This window comes from Gopherus flavomarginatus, chromosome 15, assembly GCF_025201925.1.
Source record: "Gopherus flavomarginatus isolate rGopFla2 chromosome 15, rGopFla2.mat.asm, whole genome shotgun sequence".
Lineage (NCBI taxonomy): Eukaryota > Metazoa > Chordata > Testudines > Testudinidae > Gopherus > Gopherus flavomarginatus.
Window position 1 is genome coordinate 2,217,854 of NC_066631.1, and position 23,056 is coordinate 2,240,909.

Here is a 23,056-nt window from a genome sequence, read left to right on the forward strand (position 1 = left end):
GGACTCCTGCCTATCATGTGGCTCGAAGGATAAGTGAGAAGGAGAGAGCGTGATGCAGAGGAGGTGTAAAGGGATGACAGGCAGAAAGATGGGAGGGAAATAGAATGGAGTGAAGGAGAGGGCAGAGAAAAAAGAAGAGAGAACAATCCGAGTGAGAGAGAGATAGGGAACGATCTCAGCCAGAGCTGACCCTCTGTTCATCCTTTGAGAACAATTGATCACCATCCTCTTTTTAACAGCCCTTAAGGTATTTGAAGAATTTTATCAGGTTCCCCCCTCAGTCCTCTTTTTTCCAGACTAAACATAGCCCTTTTTTTAACCTTCCTTGACATGTCAGGTTTTCAAAACCTTTGATCATTTCCGTAGCTCTCCTACCTGCCTGTACTTTAAACCTGTCCTCAGGACACAGACACTGGGTCAGATTGGCAGAGACCCCTGGTTTTTTTCGCCTTCCTTTGGTGTGTGGGGCATGGATCACTTGAAGGTTTAAACTAGTGTAAATGGTGAATTCTCTGTAACATGAAGTCTTTAAATCATGATTTGAGGACTTCAGTAACTCAGCCAGAGATTAGGGGTCTGTTACAGCAATGGGTGGGTGGGGTTCTGTGGCCTGCAATATGCAGGCGGCCAGATTTAGGTGATCATGATGGTCGCTTCTGGCCTTAAAGTCTGAGTCTAAGGCCTGGTCTACACTACGCATTTAAACCGATTTTAGCAGCGTTAAACCGATTTAACGCTGTACCTGTCCACACTACGAGGCCCTTTATATCGATATAAAGGGCTATTTAAATCGGTTTCTGTACTACTCCCTGACGAGAGGAGTAGCGCTAAAATCGATATTACCATATCGGATTAGGGTTAGTGTGGCTGCAAATCGACAGTATTGGCCTCTGGGCGGTATCCCACAGTGCACCACTGTGACCGCTCTGGACAGCAATCTGAACTCAGATGCAGTGGCTAGGTAGACAGGAAAAGCCCCGCGAACTTTTGAATTTCATTTCCTGTTTGCCCAGCATGGAGCTCTGATCAGCACGGGTGGCCATGCAGTCCCAAATCCAAAAAGAGCTCTAGCATGGACCATACCGGAGATACTGGATCTGACCGCTGTATGGGGAGACAAATCTGTTCTATCACAGCTCCGTTACAGAAGACGAAATGACAAAGCATTTGAAAAAATATCCAGGCTATGATAGACAAAGGCCACAGCACAGTGCTGTGTGACAAGTGTAACGGAAAGCCAAAGAATCAAATGGACACTCATGGAGGTAGGGAGGGGGGACTGAGGACTCCAGCTATCCCACAGTCCCCGCAGTCTCCAAAAAGCATTGCATTCTTGACTGAGCTCCCAATGCCTGTAAGGTCAAAAACATTGTCCCGGATGGTTCAGGGTATATCTTGTCAATTTACCATCCCTCCCCCCTGTGAAAGAAAAGAGAAAAAAATCATTTCTTGCCGGGGGCGCCTGAGTAAAAATGGGAATGACTCCCTGTCATTCCTGGCAGACGGTGCAAAATCCTGGGTAACCGTCCTCATCATAGCAGCTGGAGCCTGAGCTCCATCAGCCCCCCCCCCCTTTCATGTCTAAAGAAAAGATTCTGTACTCCCTGGACTATCATAGCAGCTGGAGGCTGCCTCCCCCTCATTTTATCTCGCTAAAAAGTCAGTGTTTCTTATTCCTGCATTCTTTATTACTTCATCACACAAATGGGGGGACACTGCCACGGTAGCCCAGGAGGGTTGGGGGAGGAGGGAAGCAATGGGTGGGGTTGTTGCAGGGGCACCCCTAGAATGGCATGCAGCTCATCATTTCTGTGGGATCTGACCTGGAGCAACTGTGCTCTCTGGCTCTCTAGTACACTTGCCCCATATTCTAGGCAGGACTGACTCTATTTTTAGACAAAACATAAAGAAGGGAATGACCCGGGAGTCTTCCCATTTTTGGCCATGCACCCCCAGCCGACCTCAGCGAGGCCAGTCAGGAGCACCCATAACAGCAGCAGGCGGTACAAAATGATTGATAACCGTCATCACCACTTTCTAATGGCAAACGGTACAAAATGATCAATGACTGCCATCTCATTGCCAATTTACAATGGCAGACGGTGCAATAGGGATGGTAACCATCTCTGCTACCTTGTAAAGGCAAATGAATGCTGCTGTGTAGCACTGCAATACCGCGTCTGTCAGCAGCATCCAGTACACATACGGTGACAGTGACAAAAGTCAAAACAGGCTCCATGGTTGCCATGCTATGGCGTCTGGCAGGGCAATCCAGGGAAAAAGGGCGAGAAATGATTGTCTGCCGTTGCTTTCATGGAGGAAGGATTGAGTGACGACATTTACCCAGAATCACCCGTGACACTGTTTTTGCACTATCATGCATTGGGATCTCAACCCAGAATTCCAAGGGGTGGGGGAGACTACGGGAGCTATGGGATAGCTACGGGATAGCTACCCACAGTGCAACGCTCCAGAAATTGACGCTAGCCTCGGTACATGGATGCACACCACCGAATTAATGTGCTTAGTGTGGCCACGTGCACTCGACTTTATACAATCTGTTTTACAAAACCGGTTTATGTAAAATCGGAATAATCCCGTAGTGTAGACAGGGCTGCAGCCTCCTTCTGGGACCTGCTAATATCCATCCCAGAGATCTGGGGCCTGTGCCAGCAAAGCCAGCAGCCTCTGGGTAATTATTAGGGGATACCATCATTAATGCTCTCCTTTATGCTGGTAACTTCCTTCAGCTGTCTCTGAGAGAGTAGGGCCCTCTCCAGAACTGCAGCCCGCCAGCAGGATCGGACACTCAGAGACAAAAACACCCCAAAGATCACAGGGCTCCCTGAACTGTTGCCAGCAAAGGACAACAAGAAACTCTGATCCCACCTCGTTGCTAAGGTTCTGAGACACAATGAAAGGGCTGAGCTGGAGAGCAGAGCCTGGGAGCTTCTGTGACAATGCCGCTGGTGAGCTGGGGATCAGAACTTGGGGAGGGGTTACCAGGGAAGATGGACCATCTGAGCTCTGGGGATGCTGCAGAAGAGCACTATTACAAGGGGATGGGAAGTTGGAGCACCAGTATGTTTAACCAGTCCAGAAAGGAAAGATGTTAGCTAATGAGGCCGAGTTTCTTTTAGGAACAGAGTGGTATTTAAACTACCCCCTCCCCATTGTAGCAACCTGCATGGAACCTGGAGGGAGGAGCATAGGGTGTAGGAGGGAAGAGTGTGAAGATTCCCCACAAAATCAGTCTGTGTGCACATGGCTGGAATGCTCTTTCTAAATTGTCCTTTTAGTAAAGAGCCAGTTTAGTTTTCCGAGTTTGAAGTTCTCACGTGCTACTACCTGGCATGCAGTACATGAAACACGAGTGACATATTTGCCTCCCCCTGTCTCAGTCATAGTTGAACACGGTCTGGCTGCTGGTGTGAAGGGAACCCTTCAATCCCTGTACAAGCCCTATTGGGCAGGAAACAGAACAGCCCAAATGCAGGGAGTTCAATTTCTGAACCTATCTCGGGGGCCAAGATCATCCCTAGGCTGGGGCGGGGGGGGAGGGAGATCAGGCATGGTAGGCCAGGTGCCATGCTTTTTGGGTGTGCTTCTCTTCTACGTGGGGAGGGATAGCTCAGTGGTTTGAGCATTGGCCTGCTAAACCCAGGGTTGTGAGTTCAGTCCTTAAGGGGGCCATTTAGGAATCAGGGACAAAAATCGTCTGGGGGACTAGGTAACCTCCTGAGGTCCCTTCCAACTCAGGAAGCCTTTAAAGAGGCTGGGGGGTGTTGGAGATGGACCTGTGGCCCTCCCTGGAATCAGGTGTCTGTCCTACACCAGTAGGCCTAGTGCTCAAGATACCATGCATCACCATGAACAAAGCTTTGTGACAAGTCCATCCTGCAGGACAAAAACCTTAGGGATGGATGGGGGGCTGCCTGTGAAGGTGTGAAATGAGTTGGGATCTCACAAAACCACCTCTACAACTTGCTGAATTGGCCTTGTTGATGGCATCCTGAGCAAGGAGAGAATGATGTTTGGAGACTAAACTCCCCCTCTTGCCCAGAACTGGACCCGTGTGGGGCAGAGCAGTGGGGTGCTTGCCCTACATTGGTCTGTACTGTGGCTAAAAAAACCTTTGGTCTCCAGTGCTGGCACTAAAAATTGATAAGGGAGGGAGCTGGCAGCCTTGCCTGAAGGGCTTTTAAAAGTTAAGACCCCCCACACCCCATCCAATAAATTAACATGCTGTTTAAGGTCCCAGATCAGTAAAAGAGCGAAAGGTGCAGATTTTAAAGTGATCAAAGGACTGTAATCCTGCCTCTGATCTCCATTACTCTGTGGCCATCTGTACAGTGGAACTGCTCCCTATCATACCCATGTCAGAGAGACCAGAGTACAGCCCACTGTGTGGAAAAACAAAGGGACTGGTTCCGTCCCTTGCCCCAGCTTCCAAATGCTGCTGTGCTGATGCATAGGGGATGAAACTATGCAGCAATGGGCTGGGGGAAAAGGCCTACAGTGCAGGCATGGTGTAGAGTTGCCATAACCAGCCTTATGCAGTGCCCATTGCAAGCTCTGGCACGGAGGGAGCATCTCCATAGTTCACACCTGTATAAGGATTCTGCACTGCTGCAGGCACTGCATAGGCAGCGCTTTGGAGGATTCCATAAATTAGAGCACCCCTTGGGCTGCTCTAATTTCTGATGGAGACTCTCAAAGCCCCTTTTGAAGGCCCAGCACAAACTCTTATCCCAAGTCCCTCATTTATTTACTTGACAGGGTGTGGTATATGTGCAATAGACACACGTCTCGCTAGCAGCATGTTCCCTGCAGTCTTTATGTTGCTGTTGGTCTTAGTAACGTTATCACCTCTTGCAAGGAAACAAATCCAGCAGCTCTGGATCTCAGGCCTAAGGCTCTCTGATCCCCTCTAGCTCTCACTGGGCTACATGGCACTGTCTGGGATCTCACCACGCCCAGGAGACGTCACTAACAGAAGCACAGCTGATCAAAGTCAGTGCAGCAGAGCTGGGCTGGGGCGGTGATGCCTAGTTCTTCCCAGCCTTCGAGAAACAGGCTGCAAATTAGTAGTCACACCAGGTCATTGAATTCCACTAAACGAAGCTCATATGTCATCACAGTCGCCATGATCATGATGATGATTAATATTTATACTAAGTGTTTATAGCGCATTGTAGAGTACTCAGCTCCTTACAGCCACAGAGGCAAAGATATTCTCTACCCCTTCTAACACAGATGAGAGGAGCGATGGCCCAGGAGGAGAGGGAGGGGGAAGTATTTTTGGAAGAGCTGGGTTTTAGGGAGAGACTTGAAGGAGGTGAGAGGTTCATCCTATTGGGATCCAGGAAGTCGGTGGGCGAAGCCTCCCCTCAGCCTAAGGGGAGGATCCACAGGACCTGGAAGCCAACCGATTCCGGGGGACAACAAATGAAATAACAGGGCCAGGATTGCGGTCAAGGGGTCAAACATAGGGAACCTGATGGAGAGGTGAGAGGCCCTGCCAGGGTTACAGGGTGGAAGGTGAGCCGGAAGGCAAGGGATTGGCAGGAGAGCTGGGAGGGGCTGGGAAAGCAGAAGACAAGCTCAGAGATGTAGGAGGTGCCACAGGGCTTGGGAGAGGCCGACGTCTGTTGCGCTATAGGAAGCTGATGAGGGTTTCTGGGAAGGATGAGGGTGGCCTTAGAGGCAGTGTGGTGAATAGTCTGGAGGGGAGGAGGACACAGTGAGACTGGGAGGGAGGGCAAAGGCCTGGGGAAGGGGCTTCACCATAAAACAAGCCCAGACTCATGCCGCAGAGCTGTCTGGTGCTGGGGGTTCTGATAGCAAACAGTTAGATAACGGAAAGTGATGGATCCTTCATGGCAAAAGAGACAGGACTTAACTGTAATGAGTTCCAGCAAATTCTTTTACAAGGCTGTTGGGGACATCCCCTGGAGTTCTGTCTGGTCCTGCAGCTCCCAGCGTGCACTGTCCTGCCCTGGACTTTCCTATCACAGAAGGGACAGCTGACTCCACTACAGCTTGAGATGTGTGGGAGGGAGAGATGGTGCAACGGGAAACAGAGATCAAACTGCATTCTGGTTCCAATGTTATGCTGGCTGACTCCCTAAATGGACACAGTCCACATGCATGCACACAGATATCTGCATTTTCCCCTCATCCTTGTTACCAAGAGCACTTTAGAAGATTAAATCTGAAAGCATTTATTGAAAGCTAATTTATTGTTCACTGGTCATGTTGCTTATTTTTTCACTGCACTCAGCTTTGACAGTGAAACGACTGTAGGCTGGTCAATTTCATTTCCTGGTTCTGGGGCTGAGCATAGCACTGTGATGTTTAGGTTCCCCATGCTGCAGGGGAAAGTGTGCATTTAAAACTACTTTCAGTAAAAAAAAAAAATTCCTACAGCTGAAACAGTCCCTTCCAGGGCTCAGCAGGGAGGTTGAACCCTAAGCCTTCAGATCCACAGTACAGCACTCCATCACTTGAAGTAAAGGAGCGATCTCGTTACCTGGTAGCAGTAGTAGGCTACCTTTCCTGTGATGGACACATCCTGGAAGGCAGTGCGGTACACACATTGCCACATCTTACACAAATGTTTCTATTCCTATTAGGATTTTGTAAATCCTGTTGTAAACTCTAAATATTGAGCCTGTAACTAGAATCACAGAATCATGGAATATCAGGGTTGAAAGGGACCTCAAGAGGTCATCTAGTCCAACCCCCTGCTCAAAGCGGGACCAAACCCAACTAAATCATCCCAGCCAGGGCTTTCTCAAGCCTGACCTTAAAAAACTCTAAGGAAGGAGATTCCACCACCTCCCTAGGTAACCCATTCCAGTGCTTCACCACCCTCCTAGTGAAACAGTTTTTCCTAATATCCAACCTAAACCTCCCCCACTGCAACTTGAGACCATTGCTCCTTGTTCTGTCATCTGCTACCATTGAGAACTAGCTGCTTTCACCTCTTTAACAAATGTTTAAAATGTAAAAGGGCAAGAAGGATCAGGTGCCTGCAATGAGGAGATGGCAGCAAAAATGGAAAATAACTAGAGAAAAGGAGAAGCCCTTGGAATATGGATCAGCTGCATTTCCTTTCCCACTGGCCCAGGTACTCCAAGACAAGAGCTGGCGAGCTGACAGCATAGCTTCAGCTCCACTGCGGCAAAGGGCAGAGGCAGTGTGAGTGGCTGCGGAGAAGGCAGCTCTGGCAGCACGTCCATCCCATAATCAGACAGTTGCAGTCACACTCACACACCTGAGCGTATTTCATTGAGCTGTCACCTTTTACAGCAAAGAGATTATATCCATTCTTAAAGAAAATATTCTCTTTAGCTGGTGACATCAAATCTGTAATAGCTTTGGCAATGCGGCTTGCATTAAGAGTCACGCCAGTGAGACAACAGAGCGCAGGAAGATAGAGGATGGAACAGTGTAGGAGAGATGGAAAGAAGGAGAAAGATAAGGGAGGAGGAGAATGCTAAAGGGTACGGTTCCCCGCTGCAGGATATGTATCAATGAGAGTTACTCGGGGGGATATGAGGGACCCTGAGAGATGGCCAGAGAGCCATGAAAGATGGAGAGATGAAGCCAGTGAATGAGTGGGAGAGAGAGATGGAGAAAGTGAAAGATGAAGAGGTGGCAGGAGAAGGAGCTGGAGAGAAACTCAAAATGAGAAAGATGGTGTGAAAGAAAGCTAGCAGGAAAGAGACAGCAAAAGATGGGAGAGAGATGACAGCAATGGTAGGAGAGGGAGTGAGGAATTCAGTGGAGAGAGCGAAGGGGCACTTTGGCAGAGAGGGGTTTGCTTGGGGCAGTGTGATTGCGGTAGTCTGGGGGCATGGGGAGCAGGCTGAGCCGGGTAAATGATGACCCCATGCAAGGTGGCTGGAACAATTTGTATAGACGGGGGCTGAGAGCCCTTGAACCAAACTGTAAATCCTGGATATAATGGAAACCACTTCAAGCCAGTGGGTGCAGTAGCCTCCCCAGCATCCCTAGTTCCAGCACCTCTGACCCCATTTCTCTAGTCTGTGACTCTCCCTGCTGGCTGAGATGCTGCAGCTACCCAGACCCCAACGAGGCAGTGAGACATCTTGCCCTGACAGGGAATCAGAATGGGCCACCCGGGAGGGCTTTCCTGGCCCTGTCATCTCTGCTCCTCTGGGCTGGAATCACCCCACAGACACAGGAAGATATGGAGTGTGTGGGGGACAGCATCCAGGAAGGGCGGAGTCACCCCCAGGGGGCAAGCAGTGTTTCTGCCTTCCCCCTCCCTGGGAGGGCATCCCCTGGCCACACCTCCTCCCAGTCCAGCCAGGCTCACTCTTGGGGAAGTGCTGGCCTCTTGTGACAGTCCTGGCTTGCTGCCTCCCCGACTGGGCTTTCTGCTTTGCACCCCAGGCCCATGCCTAGCCCCATGTACTGAGAGCAGGGGCGCTGGGGACCAGAGGCATTGCCCTCCAAAGGGGAGGGGCTGAAAGAGGGAGAGAGGATGGCGTAGGAAGGAATGTGGGAGAAGTCCCAGGGGAATGAGGGAGCTCTCTGCTGTGCTTCCGCAGGCCTGTCATAGACATGGGTCCCAGGAAGCTCCTAGGGTCTGCGGGGCAGCGCCACACCCAGGGGCAGAAGAGACAGGAGAGATGAGACTTACCATCCATGTCCAGCCGCTGGATGATGACCTCCAGCTCCACCTCATTGGGCATGTAGCCCAGGGAGCGCATGGCTGTGCCCAGCTCCTGCTTAGAGATGAAGCCATTCCCATCCCGGTCGAACACTTTGAAGGCTTCCCGGATCTCTGTGGAGAGGGAGGGGAATGAGTGTGGCAGCTGGGTTGCCCTGGGGCATTGACTCCCAGGAGGTAGTACAGACAGGGGTCCAATTCTCCCCACCCCCTCGGCATAGTAGTGATTCTCACTGGGGAATGTCTGCTGTCCGTAGGGATGGGATCTTCAGCTGGAAATGTGCTGCTTAAACTCACAGCATTATCTGTCAAGAGTTGTTTTCCGGTGCCAGTCCCTGAGCACCTCATGATCTCTAACACGTTTATCCTCACACCTTCCCAGGAGGCAGAGCAGAGCTATTATCCCCAGTGCAGAGATGAGAAACTGAGGCACAGAGAGACCAAAGCCCAGAGCCTCTAAGGTATTTAGATGCCTAATTCCCATGGTAATCAATGGGAGTTAGGTGCCTAAATACCTGTTAGTTGAAAAATAACCTATCTTAAAAATAGCTTTTACAGGCATGATTTTACTGTCTCCGGCCTAATGACGGTTGTTGCAATGATGTCTGGAGAACGGGTCATTCCCTGGTGTTTCAGCATGTTCACTACACCGTGCCAACCGCCAGCTCCAGCCTAAGAGCTGCAGCCCTTTGAAAGTGTCGTGTTGCTGTTTAATGGATTCATTTCTAATAACCATGGAGCGGAGCCATCCCTGTTGTGTCTGCACCCTGGGTATTTACTGAGTTCTGAGTGAGCACGTGTCTAAAAAAGAGTTATGTGAAAGTTCCAACTGTGAACATCACACACCACCTGGATTTGGGGGGAAGCTCTCACTCCAGACTCAGCTGCTTGAGTTGCAGGGAACAAGGTAGAAAAATTCTACCAATTTAGAATCACAGGGCTAGGAGGGACCACAGGGATCATCTAGTCTAATTCCCTGCCAAGATACAGGAGTTGTGTCAAAGGCCTGTCTACACTGGGGGTGAGGGGGAGAGAATAGTGCAGCTGAAGTCGATGTATCTTAGGTCGACTTATCTCACGTCCTCACGGCGCGGGGTCGACTGCCACTGCTCCCCCGTCGACTCCGCTTACGCCTCTTGCCGACAGCAGGGTGACTGGGGATTGATTTATCATGTCTACACTAAATGCGATAAATTGATCCCCGGTAGATTGATCACTACCCGCCAATCCGGCGGGTAGTGTAGACGTACCCTAAACCATCCCAGACAGATGGCTCCAGCCTCCTTTTGAAAGCCTCCAAGGAAGGAGCTTCCATGATCTCCCTGGGTATCTGTTCCGTTGTCCTGTTGTTCTTACAGGTAGGGAGTTTTTCCTGAGATTTCATCTAAATCTGCTCTGCTGTAGTTTGAACCCATGGCCTTTTGTCTTGCCCTCTGTGGCAAGAGAGGACAACTATTCTCCATCTTTTTTATGGCAGCCTTTCAAGTATTTGAAGACTGCTATAATGTCCCCCCCTTAATCTCCTCTTTTCCAAACTAGCTGTAAGCATGGTCTGCTGAACTCTTCCCTGACAGCTAGGGGGGAGGGGGAGGGGGAGATACTTCAAGAGCAAAAGATATTTACATGAACACACCTACTCTGCTTAGTTATCCAGTAGATAGAGCGCTGTGCTGCTCAAAGTGATCAGCTTTGGCTGGTGCTGGGTTACAAATCACCTTAGTACTGAATGCAGGGCTAGTGAAATGCTGTTACCAACGTTGGCATTATTGTGAACAAGGTGGGGAGGATAGCTCAGTGGTTTGAGCACTGGTCTGCTAAACACAGGGTTGTAAATTCAGTCCTTGAGGGGGCCGTGTGGGCCAAAAAAATCTGTCTAGGGATTGGTTCTTCTTTGAGCAGGGGGTGTTGGACATCACTAAGGTGACCTCCTGAGGTCCCTTTCAACCCTGATATTCAATGAGCTGTGCTTAACCTGTCCTAAATGAGAGTGACCCTCTGCTGAAAGGACCTCATTAAGCCAGGGGGTCAAATGCCAGTGGCCTGTGGAAGTAAAAGGGGTGGGCACAGGTGCTCTAGCCAGGAGGTATGTGGCACCTCCTCTAGGGTCCTTTCCAGACTGGTTTAACCTATCCCTCCCCACTGTTCAAATAAAGAGCTGTATAAGCTTCATTAGGAGCCTCTTTACTATTTTAAATAATCAGTCAGAACAGCAATCACTTGAGGTGGGGCAGTTTCTGCACAGCCTGCAGAGTTCAGAATTACTAAGAGACTGATGTGCAGAGGTCACAGCAGAGAGGCAAGCAGCAGCAGAAGGTGACTCACAGTCAGCTAGTGACTAGCGAGGCAGCAGGATCCAGGACTGGTGGGACAGCCAGGGGAGAGGAACTGCAGCTGGCAGGGCGGCCAACCAAAGCAAGTGCTCAGATGCTGAAGCAAGCAAGGTGCCTTCCTCCCTGGGTGGGAGTCGAACACACACAGCTGCGCCTCTAAACCCTGTCATCCTCACTGGCTAAAGGACAACCACTGTGAGTGGGGTATGGTGAGGGAGCAGAGAGGGGCACAGAAAAGGAACTTTTGCTTGTTAGACTCAAGAACATGAGGCAGAAGGCACAGCCCCATGCACTCTGGGGTGGGTGTCCTGCTCACAGCTTTATGATTATGAATCCTGCTTGTGGCATTTTCCCTAATTAATGTCGCGTGACTTCCCTCCTTTCATTAAAAGTTAATTTTCAGCACTCAAACTCTGTGCTTGTGAGTGGGGAAGTATTGCCTCCCAGAGGTGCCCAGGGGTAGTGTGTAATTTTCCCAGGTTACTAGGCGGGGGCTCGAGCTGGTCCTGTGCTGTGTCGATGGAAAGAAACCCCTAGATATTGAACATGGCTCTGGTTGCTGCTGGGTCCACCTGGCAGAAGGGTTACATAAACATACCCAGTTCCTTCAGCCTTTGCTCATATAGCCTGCATTCCATCTCTTTGAGCATCCTTGTCGCTCACCTGTGGTTCCTTTCCAGTTTCTCTACATCCTTTCTATACACTGGTAACCAATACTGACACAGTACTGCAGCTGAGGCCTAACCAGAGCCGAGTAGAGTGGCACTATCACTTCCTGTGACTTGAATGCTATGCCTCTGGTAATACAACCTAACATTACATTTGCTTTTTTTGGCAACAGCATCTCACTGTTGACTCATGTTGAGGATGTGATCCACCAGAGCTCCCAGATCCTTCTCAGTAGTGCTGCTGCCAAGCCAGTTATCCCTGGGCATTTGGTTTTTCTTCCTACATGCAGCACCTTACATTTGTCTTTGTTGAATTTTATGTTGTTATCTATAGCCCAGTTCTCCAATTTATCAAGATCCCTCTGAATTTTAGCTCTATCCTTCAAAGTGTTGGCAACCCCCACCCCCAGCTTTGTGTCATCTGCAAACTCGGTCAGTTTGCTCTCTAGTCCTACATCCATGGCATTAATGAAGATGTTAAACAACACTGGGCCTAGAACAGATCCCTGTGGAACCCCATTTGCAACCTCTGTCCAATCCGACATCATTCCATGAATAGTTACTCTTTGTTTGCAGTTGTTTAACCAATTATGTATCCACTTAATGGTAGTTCTGCCGAGCCTGAATTTCTCCAGCTCACCTATCAGAATGTCACGTGTGGACTGTGTCAAAACTCCCATGGGTCTTTATTTGTTGATTTTAGAGGGGATGTGTCTGAAAACAGGGCTTATAAATGAACTAGGTCGCATAATACTGAGAAGTTACAGAGGGCTTCTTGGGTCTGATCTCTGAATTTCACTGTGCTTTAGGTTGGGTCCCTAATCTAGAGATTATAAAGCTCTTTTACACAGCGGCATCAGTGGCATTATCTCCATTCTACAGATGGGGAAACTGAGGCACGGAGAGGGGAGGTGACTTGTCCAAGGTCTCTCAGTACGGCCATGTCTGCACTCAGCAGCACTGTAGTGTAGCTTCTTCCTGCAGTGATGGAAGGGGTTTTACTGTCAATGTAGTTAATACCCCTCCCCAAGCGGTGGCATCTGGGTCAACAGCAGAATTCTTCTGTCGACCAAGCCACATCTACACCGGGGGTTAGGTCGGCTTAACTATGGTGCTTCACACCCCTGGGCACCATAACCATGTTGCCTAAACTTTTAAGTGGAGCAGGCCTAAGGCAGTGGCAGACATGGGAGTTGAATTCAGTCCTCATGACACCAAGTCAAGCACTGGACCACAGCACGTTTATGCCTAGCCCATGGGTTTTAGACAGGGCTTTGTACCAAGATCTATTCTGTGTTGTAAGCAGGGCCTCAGGCCATGGCTATCCTAGCGAGCTTATAGCGGTGCAGCCGCGCTGATGCGGCTATAAGTGCTCTGTGTAGCCGCTCTAATCCTGTTGGCTTAATTACTCCACTCACAGTGAGCAGTGGTAGCTTAAATTGCACACCCTTGAGCGACATAACTTATATTGACTTAAACTGTAGTGTAGCAATAGCCAAAGGCAGGAGCAAAGTTGTCCTGTGTCATGTGACAGACCCAGGTCCAGGAGGACCCATCATTTCAACAGGCAGTGTCAAAGACAAGAGTTCGCAGTGGCAGCTCTCTGCAGATGGGAGGAAGCTGGCATTTAGCTGGCGGGTGAGCACGACACCTCCCCTCCCCTGCTGCCACGCAGGTGATTAAGTCTATAGGCATCTCTGTGTCTTTACTTAACTATCCACCTCACCATCGCACCAGCTGCTTTCTGGGCATTTGCCTGTAATTATATCTCTGCTTCGCATCACTGTTCTTCAAATTAATCACTGCTATCACTTCCTCGTCTATAGCAGGGACCTGCCCAAACAATTGCCGGGGAATCCGCTAAAGAGCAGGGACTGCTGAGCTGCTCTGTGTGTGCCGTGTGGGGTAAGCAATGAAGGGTCTGGTCACATACTGCGATGGCTCCTTCATGCCTCCTTTCAGCTGAGCCCCTGGCACCCCACCTAGGCCAATCCCACGGGGGCTGGTCACTGCAGATACCTGTGAGTCTTTCCCTTCTCAGCACAGCAGATCACGGCCATTCTGTTCTGGCTACACGGACTCCTCTGCCTGCCATTCTGGGGGTGTTCTTGAGAAGATCTGGTGATTTCTGGGTCCCCAAGGGGCTGGTTTTCACATGGCACATGGCCCCTATGGGAGGGGACCCACAGCTGCCAGCACCCCCTTCTTGTATGTGGCGTCCTCACCTGAGCCCTCCGATGTGCTGATCCTACCTTCACTGCCTCTCACTCCCTGTCCTGCTTCACTCCCCCAGCCTTCCCAGGATCTTCCTTCCTTCCCGTCCCTCCCTACTCTCCTTTACTTGGTCCCCTTTCTCCACTCCCTGCTCTCATTACCTCCTGCTGTCACCTGCATGCTCCTATCTCACCTTCCCCCCATCCCTACTGGTCCTGCCTCCATCCCCTCTCTCTTCACACCTGCTCTCCCCTTCCCAAAGCCCTCTCTCCCTGCCCCACACTGCAGCCAAGCTCCAGCTCCTCTTCCTTCAAGCACTGAGCTGAGCAGAGGCTGGCACACTTGGCCTCCCGTTCGCCTGGCAGCACTGACATCCAGAATGCGGGTTCTTCAAATGCCTCAGCCCCTGCTGCACCAGGTCCACAGCACAAGGGCCACTGGCTGCTTCTCCATACTCTAGTGCCTGGCTCCCTTCATAGTGAAATGCCCCCTATAGGAAAGTGACATTGGCGAAGGAGGCAGTGACTCTCCAGGGCCACCTCCTGAGGATCTCCCTTTGGAAAAGCTTCTCTGTTGGCTGCTTAGAACCCCGGGCATGTGCTGGCACGACCAATGCACATGCACAGCTATAATTCCCCTCAATTACTGGTTCCATAACCATAAATGTCGATAAGAAGAATTGTATCAGGTTCTCAGGCAACCTACACCAACCTGCACTGCAAGGTCTTTGTGTTAACTCCTTCAGCTCTGGATTACAACAGAGAACCTGGGCTCCTCTGACACTGAGACACAACTGTCCTCCTTCTGCTATATCACAGCACCCGGGAACCCCCAGCACTAAGACACAACTGTATCCCCACTGCTATATCACAGCACCCGGGAAACCCCAGCACTGAGAGACGACTGTATCCCCGCTGCTATATCACAGCACCTGGGAACCCCCAGCACTGAGAGACGACTGTATCCCCGCTGCTATATCACAGCACCCGGGAAACCCCAGCACTGAGAGACGACTGTATCCCCGCTGCTATATCACAGCACCCGGGAACCCCAGTACTGAGAGACGACTGTATCCCCGCTGCTATATCACAGCACCCGGGAACCCCAGTACTGAGAGAAGACTGTATCCCCGCTGCTATATCACAGCACCCGGGAACCCCCAGCACTGAGAGACAACTGTATCCCTGCTGCTATATCACAGCACCCGGGAACCCCAGCACTGAGAGACAACTGTATCCCCGCTGCTATATCACAGCACCCGGGAACCCCAGCACTGAGAGACAACTGTATCCCCGCTGCTATATCACAGCACCCAGGAACCCCAGCACTGAGAGACAACTGTATCCGCGCTGCTATATCACAGCACCCGGGAACCCCAGCACTGAGAGACGACTGTATCCCCGCTGCTATATCACAGCACCCGGGAACCCCAGTACTGAGAGAAGACTGTATCCGCGCTGCTATATCACAGCACCCGGGAACCCCAGCACTGAGAGACAACTGTATCCGCGCTGCTATATCACAGCACTCGGGAACCCCCAGCACTGAGAGACAACTGTATCCCCGCTGCTATATCACAGCACCCGGGAACCCCAGCACTGAGAGACGACTGTATCCCCGCTGCTATATCACAGCACCCGGGAACCCCAGCACTGAGAGACAACTGTATCCGCGCTGCTATATCACAGCACCCGGGAACCCCCAGCACTGAGAGACGACTGTATCCCCGCTGCTATGTCACAGCACCCGGGAACCCCGGCACTGAGAGACAACTGTATCCGCGCTGCTATATCACAGCACTCGGGAACCCCCAGCACTGAGAGACGACTGTATCCCCGCTGCTATATCACAGCACCCGGGAACCCCAGCACTGAGACACGACTACATCATGAGAAAAGGAAAACTATTAGCCCAATTTTACAGATGAGAAATGAAGCCCACAGAGACTTGCCAATGGTCATCCAGTCTGTGGCAGTCTGGAAGGAGCTCAGATTTCCTGAGCCCCAGGCCAGCTCCTTTGCCCCAGATCAGCCTTCCTCTATTTCATTTCTTGCACCGTGTGGCTTTTTCATAGATAGAAGAAAAATGTAAGGAAGGAAAAGAACAGAACAGATACATCAGGTGAGAAATTGGCCATTTGAAATAAATAGGAACATTAAACATGAATTAGAAATCATGTAATGTGAGGTTTTTTAGCTCTCCCTCTTTCAAGTGAATTTAGAGCTGGCAAATGATACCAGATTGACAGACCTGAAATCTCTTTAGTCACAGAATGGTACAGTCTGGACAATGATGGGGCGATTTTCCTACCATCAGCGTGCCACACAACCGTGATGTGGAAGGACTAAGCCTAGGGATGGAAGGGCACCATGAATACAGAATTCGTCATCCCCTTATTATAGCATCCACTACTGCTAAGTGAATTAGTTCAAAGAGTTACTCCATTACTGACACTAATACTTTGAAGAGTCTCTAGAAAACTGGACTGGTACGAGAAGTTTGGAGAAAAGCAAACGTGGTATTGGTCTTCATTCTGGTGAACAAAGAACAAACCTGACAAATATTAGATTGCAATGGCCAGTCTCATTGCAATCACAGGAAAAGTAAACAGTGCAAATACCCCACCCCACACCCCTCCTGCACCCCAACTCCCTGCCCTGAGCTCCCTCCTGCACCCCGCCACCCAGCTCCCTGCCCTGAGCAGATGGAAAGAAAAATCACTAAAGACAGAGGAAAGAAGAGCTATGAGCAATTAATTAATGTGTTATAAAGAAACAAATCTTGCCAGGTAAGCTTGACTGTTTTTTTAAATAGAATTGTAAAATTAGCTGATGACCAGAATGCAGTGCCTATAATACAGCAGGGTTTTAGTGAAGTATTTTATACAGCGGCTCATGACGTCTTATCCACAACATTCATGTCACTTGGCTTGTATGGGAACACTGCTTAGAAACGTGGCTGAAGGACTGCAGGCAAAAGGTAAATGGCATCTGGGACGGGTTGGATCACAGAAACCCCCCTGGCAGCTGCCAACTAATGTGTCAAGACTACCTCTGCTCCTGCTTTCCCTGCCAGCTCGGGACCCCAGCACCCTGTCTTGCTGAGCCAGACACACCCATCTGCTCCAACAAAGACCCAGGGTCTGAATTACTTGCCCCAAAGCTGCAGGTTTACTTGAAAGCAGCTCACAGAAGCATGCTTGTCTTTAACACTCAGATGCCCAACCATAGGCATGCGCAGCACATTTCATTAGGGTGTGCACCCAGGGAATTTTATTATTTTTTTTTAAAGGTGAACATCATAAAGGTTGGGGTGCAGGAGGAGGTGAGGTGTGCAGGAAGGGGCTCAGGGCAGGGGGTTGGGGTGCAGGAGGGATGTGGAGTGCAGGAGGGGGTTCAGGGCAGGGGGATGGGGTACAAGATGGGTGCGGGGTGCAGCAGGGGGCTCAGGGCAGGGAGCTGGGTGGTGGGGTGCAGGAGGGAGCTCAGGGCAGGGAGTTGGGGTGCAGGAGGGGTGTGGGGTGCAGGCAGGGGGCTCAGGGCAGGGGGTTTGGGTGCAGGAGCAGCACAGGGTGTGGCAGGGGGCTCAGGGCAGGGAGTTGGGGGGCAGGGTGCAGGATGGGGCTGAGGGCAGGGAGTTGAGGTGCAAGGTGCAGGCAGGGGGCTGAGGGCAGGGAGTTGGGGGACGGGGTGCAGGAGGGGTTCGGGCTCCGGCCTGGCACCGCTTACCTGCAGCGGCTCAGTGTGGCAGTGGTGCGCTCCCTGCCTGCCTGCCCTGGCCCCACACCGCGCCGCTCACCATGTCCCTGTGCGGTCCCTGGGGGTGCGTAGGGGGGGGAGGACAGGGCTCCTCGTGCTGCCCTTACCATGTCTCCAGGTACCTCTCCCAAAGATCCCATTGACCGCAGTTCCCTGTTCCTGGCCAATGGGAGCTGTGGGGGGCAGTGTCTGGAGCAACGCACAGAGCCCTCTGCCTCCCCTTGACCCTAGGGGCATGGTGCCGGCCGCTTCTGAGTGGGGCCTGCGGCTCCACAGGGGTCAAGTCCTGTGGCCGGATCCAAAGGCCTGAGAGGCTGGATCCGGTCCACGGGCATTAGGGTGTGCCTGGGCACACCCGGCACACCCCATGCGCATGCCTATATGCCCAGCTCCAAATGGGGTCTAAACCCAGATAAATCCGTTTTACCCTGGATACATCTTATGCAGGGTAAACTCATAAATTGTTCACCCTCTATAACACTGATAGAGAGTTATGCATGGCTGTTTGCTCCCCTAGGTATTAATACGTACTCTGAGTTAATTACTAAGTAAAAAGTGATTTCATTAAATACAGAAAGTAGGATTTAAGTGGTTCCAAGTAGTAACAGACAGAACAAAGTAAGTCACCAAGCAAAATAAAATAAAATGCGCAAATCTATGTCTAATCAAACTGAATACAGATAATCTCACCCTCAGAGATGCTTTAGTAAGTGTTTTCCGCAGACTGGAGACCTTCCAGGCCTGGGCACAATTCTTTCCCCTGGTACAGCTCTTGTTCCAGCTCAGGTGGTAGCTAGGGGATTCTTCATGATGGCTTCTTTTCTCTTTGTTCTGTTCCACCACTTTATATATATCTTTTGCATAAGGCGGGAATCTTTTGTCCTTCTCTGGATGCCCACCCCCTCCTTCTCAATGGAAAGACACCAGGTTAAAGATGGATTCCAGTTCAGGTGACAGGATCACATGTCACTGCAAGACTTCAAGCCTTCATTCCTCCCAGCCTGACTCACAGGAAGGCCTGCCTGCAAACAGAGCTAGCCAGTCAATTGCCCTGGTTAATGGGAGTCATCAAGATTCCAAACCATCATTAATGTCCCACACTTTGCATAATTACAATAGGCCCTCAGAGTTATATTTCATATTTCTTGTTTCAGATCCAAGAGTGGTACATTTCTACAAATAGGATGGTCACACTCAGTAGATTATAAGCTTTGTAATGATACCTTACAAGAGACCTTTTGTATGAAGCATATTCCAGTTACATGATAGTCACTGATTAGCATATTTTTAATAAAAGCATATAGGCTATAACCTCCCAGCATTGTTTAGAGCTGTGGAGAGGTGTGGGGTGGGTACTGACAGAGATCAGTGCAGGGGCAGGTCTTCTTTAACACCTTTGCGAATGATCTGGAAAAAGGGAGTAGACAACATATCTCAAGTATGATACAGCTCTGGGCCAGGGAATCATTCCTACTCTGCATATGAACAGAAGGCTCCAGGGATGAAGGATTTGTGCCAGGCTGGGCAGTTGGATTAGCACTTGGTCTTTGCAGTTCCTTGATACAACAGCACTTGAGTGTTTAATGTTCAATGAGCCAAATTCAGAGAGGTGTCTCAACTGGCGTAAATTATACACTGAAGGGACTGGGAGAAGATATAAATGATGGTGTCTAGAGTCCATTCCGAGCTGGTTGGCCAGTGGGCAGTATCTTCTGCAAAACATTTAAAATGAACTGCAACATCTTTCATTTTTTCCCTAAACTTTTCTCTCAGGTTTTCAGACAGAAGGCAGAAAACTGAAAATGGGTCCATTTTGAATGGTTTTTGGTTTTCAAAAAATGAAACATTTTTGGTTTTGTTTTTTTCATACCAAAAAATCCTGAACATTTTGAAAGAAACACAATTTTTTCACAAAGCATTTTGTTGAAAGAAAAGACCATTTTTTGTCAGAACAAAATGTCTGAATGAAAAATTTTGATCAGCTGCAGTTTATTATCATATAATAATCCATTCCCAGAATCACAGGGTTCTAGGCCAGAAGAGACCATTAAATTACCTAGTCTGACCTCCTCTATATATCGCAGGGCTTTAAATTTCACCCAATTACCCCTGCATCGATTGGATTCACCTCTGAGTTTGGCCCATTGTGTCTAATCAAACCAAAAATTAAATATCTCCCTGCACATTGAGTTAGTCAAATCTCGCACCACGGAATTCCCTGTTGCAAGGTATTATGGCAGCAAATAACTTGCAAGTTATTACAAAATGGACTAGATCCATCTGCAAATGGGAACGGCACCTTCACTTACACTGGGTAGGACAAAAAGACAAGGGATCTCAACCCTTGTGTTCACAGCATAGGCACATCACCAGTTATGATCAGGAGGAAATTCCCCATGGTGTAACTATCCCCACTGAGATGATTTTGGGGGTTTTACAGCTTTCTCTGAAGCATCTGGTATCGTCCACTATCAGACACAGGATCCTAGTCTAGATTCATATATTTTAAGGCCACGTCATCTTATCTGACCTCCTGCATAACACAGGCCAGAGAATTCACCCAGTGATTCCAGAATCAAGCCCATAACTTCTGGCTCAGCTGCAGCAAGTCTGTTAGAAAGACTTCACATGATGATCCACCACATCTGTAGCTCGGGAACTCATTCCAATGGTTAATCACAATATTGGCATTATGGGATGTGACAGACCCAGGCCAGTGGGATACAGGAGTCTGGTAGAGGGCAAATATACTGGTCACTGGATGAGTAGTTTTCTCTTCCCTGAGTGACCAGAGCAGGGGCTGCACTAGAGTAATCAGGAACCTGCTAGAACCAATTAAGGCAGACAGGCTGATTAGAACACCTGCAGCCAATCAAGGCAGGCTAATCAGGGCACCTGGGTTTAAAAAGGAGCTCACTCCAGTCAGGTAGGGAGGAGCCAGAGGAGAGGAAGTGCATGTGAGGAGCTGGGAGCAAGAGGTACAAGGAGCTGAGACTGAGAGGCTGTGCTGCTGGAGGACTAAGGAGTACAAGCATTATCAGACACCAGGAGGAAGGTCCTGTGGTGAGGATAAAGAAGGTGTTTGGAGGAGGCCATGAGGAAGTAGCTCAGGGAGCTGTAGCCGTCATGCAGCTGTTACAGGAGGCCCTATAGACAGCTGCAATCCACAGGGTCCTGGGCTGGAACCCGGAGTAGAGAGTGGGCCCGGGTTCCCCCCAAACCTCCCAACTCCTGATCAGACACAGGAGGAGTTGACCCAGACTGTGGGGAAGATCACTGAGGTGAGCAAATCTGCCAATATACGCAGGACCCACCAAGGTAGAGGAGGAACTTTGTCACAGGGACGACGCTTGTTTGTGACCCCATGATTGAGAACCTGGGGACTTGATGGCTCATTGGTCTAGTCTGATGTGTTCCTTCTTATGGTTTCCTTTTGCTCTCCAGAAACACTCTCCTTCTAAGGGCATGTCTACGCTGCAGCTGGGAGCAAGCCTCCCAACCCGACTAGACAGACACGGGCTAGCTCTGCTCAAGCTAGCATGCTAAAAATAGCAGTGTGGATTTTGTACCAAAGACAGGCATGGACTAGCCACCCACGTACAAGCCCACCTGCCCCCTTCGGTCCATATTCAGATGGTTAAGCCATGCTGCAACATCCCCACTGCTGTTTTTAGCACATGAATTCGAGTGTAGCTAGCGTTGTGTCTGTGCGCTGGGAGACTTGCTTGGAGCTTCAGGGCAAACATGATCTAAGGGACTTCTCATTGACATCCCTGCAGTGAGGAATTATCCTCTTCCATCTCAGGATGGCCTGATCAGCCTCCCAGAACCAACTGAGGGCAGGGCTGGGAGCCAGGCAGCCTCCTTTCAGGAATTCACACCCTTCTTGCAGGAAATAGTCACAGACGTACTATAGGCAGCCAGCCCCCCCGTGACTCTGACCTACTAAGGGAGAGTGGAGAATATCTTGCAAGCCCCACTGACCACTTGTCAGCATCTCCTTCGATGAGGGGACTCTCTCATCCTCCCCCCGCACTAATGAAACCATTGCTCTCTGTGAAAGACCCCACAAACTGCTGCCCACAGGGTAACCTCCCTTAGCTAAGTAAGTGCATGGAGAAGCTTGCAAAACTCCTGGCTCCAGTGCCACCTGCCAGTGGCCTGGAGCCATCTCAGTCAGTTCTCAGGCCAGGGCAGCATGGGACAGACAGCACTTGTGACTCTGGGGCATGGCCACTTCTTGTCCATAGGATCCATATTCATTTAACAGTGTTGGCCACTCAGTACTGCTGCCCTGGCTCCACAAAAGGATGAGTGGAAAGGCCCTGAAATAACTCAGGTCTTTCCCCTTCTTCCAAACCCAGGGGGCTGCTCTGGGCAACTGTTCCTCCCCGTCCAGAGCCCTCACCTGAGCCTTATCCCTCTCCCCATGCTCTTCAGCATCTACAGGAAGTCACTGGGAGGCAGGGCTGGATTAACCTATTTGTGGGCCCTCATGGGGGCAATGGAGCATGGCGTGGGGAGGTCAGTCCCCAGAGCGAGGGGCCAGCCAGGGGCAATGGGCCATGGCATGGCAGGGGCAGCCTCGCTCTGCCCAGCCCAGTGCGAGGGCACAATTTACAAACTGGCAGTTGCCAGACACACAGTGGCCCGCCCGGCCCTGTACTGCCAGCCTGCCCCTTCCTGTTGGGGGTGGGCCCATGCCGTGCCACACAGCCCCCGCCCCACATCCTCCTGACTCCTTATGGCCAGAGCCCCCCCAGACCCACTATGCCCAGCACCCACCCCCAACAGCTCCCTCCACACAAATGCACAGCACCCTGCACACCACCCCTGTCCAGCGCCCCCCGACCACAGCTCCACCACAACTGCCAAGCACCCCACACAGAACCCCTACTCCCTAGTGCCCCAACACACACATCTTCCCTGCCCCCTCACAGCCCAGCACCGCTCCGCAAAAATCTCACTCTCCCACGCCCTGCCTCCTGGCCACACTCACTGGCTCTGCTGGGAGGCAACTGTGTCTGCCAGGCGGAGCCGGCAGTGCATCCAGACCTGGTCCCGGGGCAGGGAATCACTCCAGTCCCTCGGGAATGGTGTGATCAGCCAGGCCACAAGATGCACTTCCCCTGGAGGGGCCCAGCCAAGCTCCCGTCCTCCGCCCCCCGGCTGAGACTGCCAAGGCTTCTGCATCAGTCCCAGGTGGCTCAGCTCCGGGGAGACCGATGGAGCCCCACAGGTGGTGGGAAGCAGAGACTGCCCAGAGCCGGAGGTGCACTGGGGTCTGGCCAGGGGGGAAGAGAAGAGCAGGGGGTCGGGGCCAAAGAGGCAGCTGGCAGGCAGGCCAAGAGGAGCAAGTGGTGGGCGCGGGGATCCAGCGGG

At 50.8% G+C, this 23,056-nt stretch overlaps 1 protein-coding gene across 1 annotated transcript in view; it reads right to left on the reverse strand.

Moving 5' to 3' along the window:
• Window positions 1-23,056, reverse strand: part of CABP7 (calcium binding protein 7) — a 91,348-nt gene that overhangs the window by 12,557 nt on the left and 55,735 nt on the right. The window contains exon 2 of the mRNA XM_050923875.1: window positions 8,675-8,818. Coding sequence (XP_050779832.1) covers window positions 8,675-8,818 — 144 coding nt within the window. The remainder of the gene's footprint in view (window positions 1-8,674; window positions 8,819-23,056) is intronic.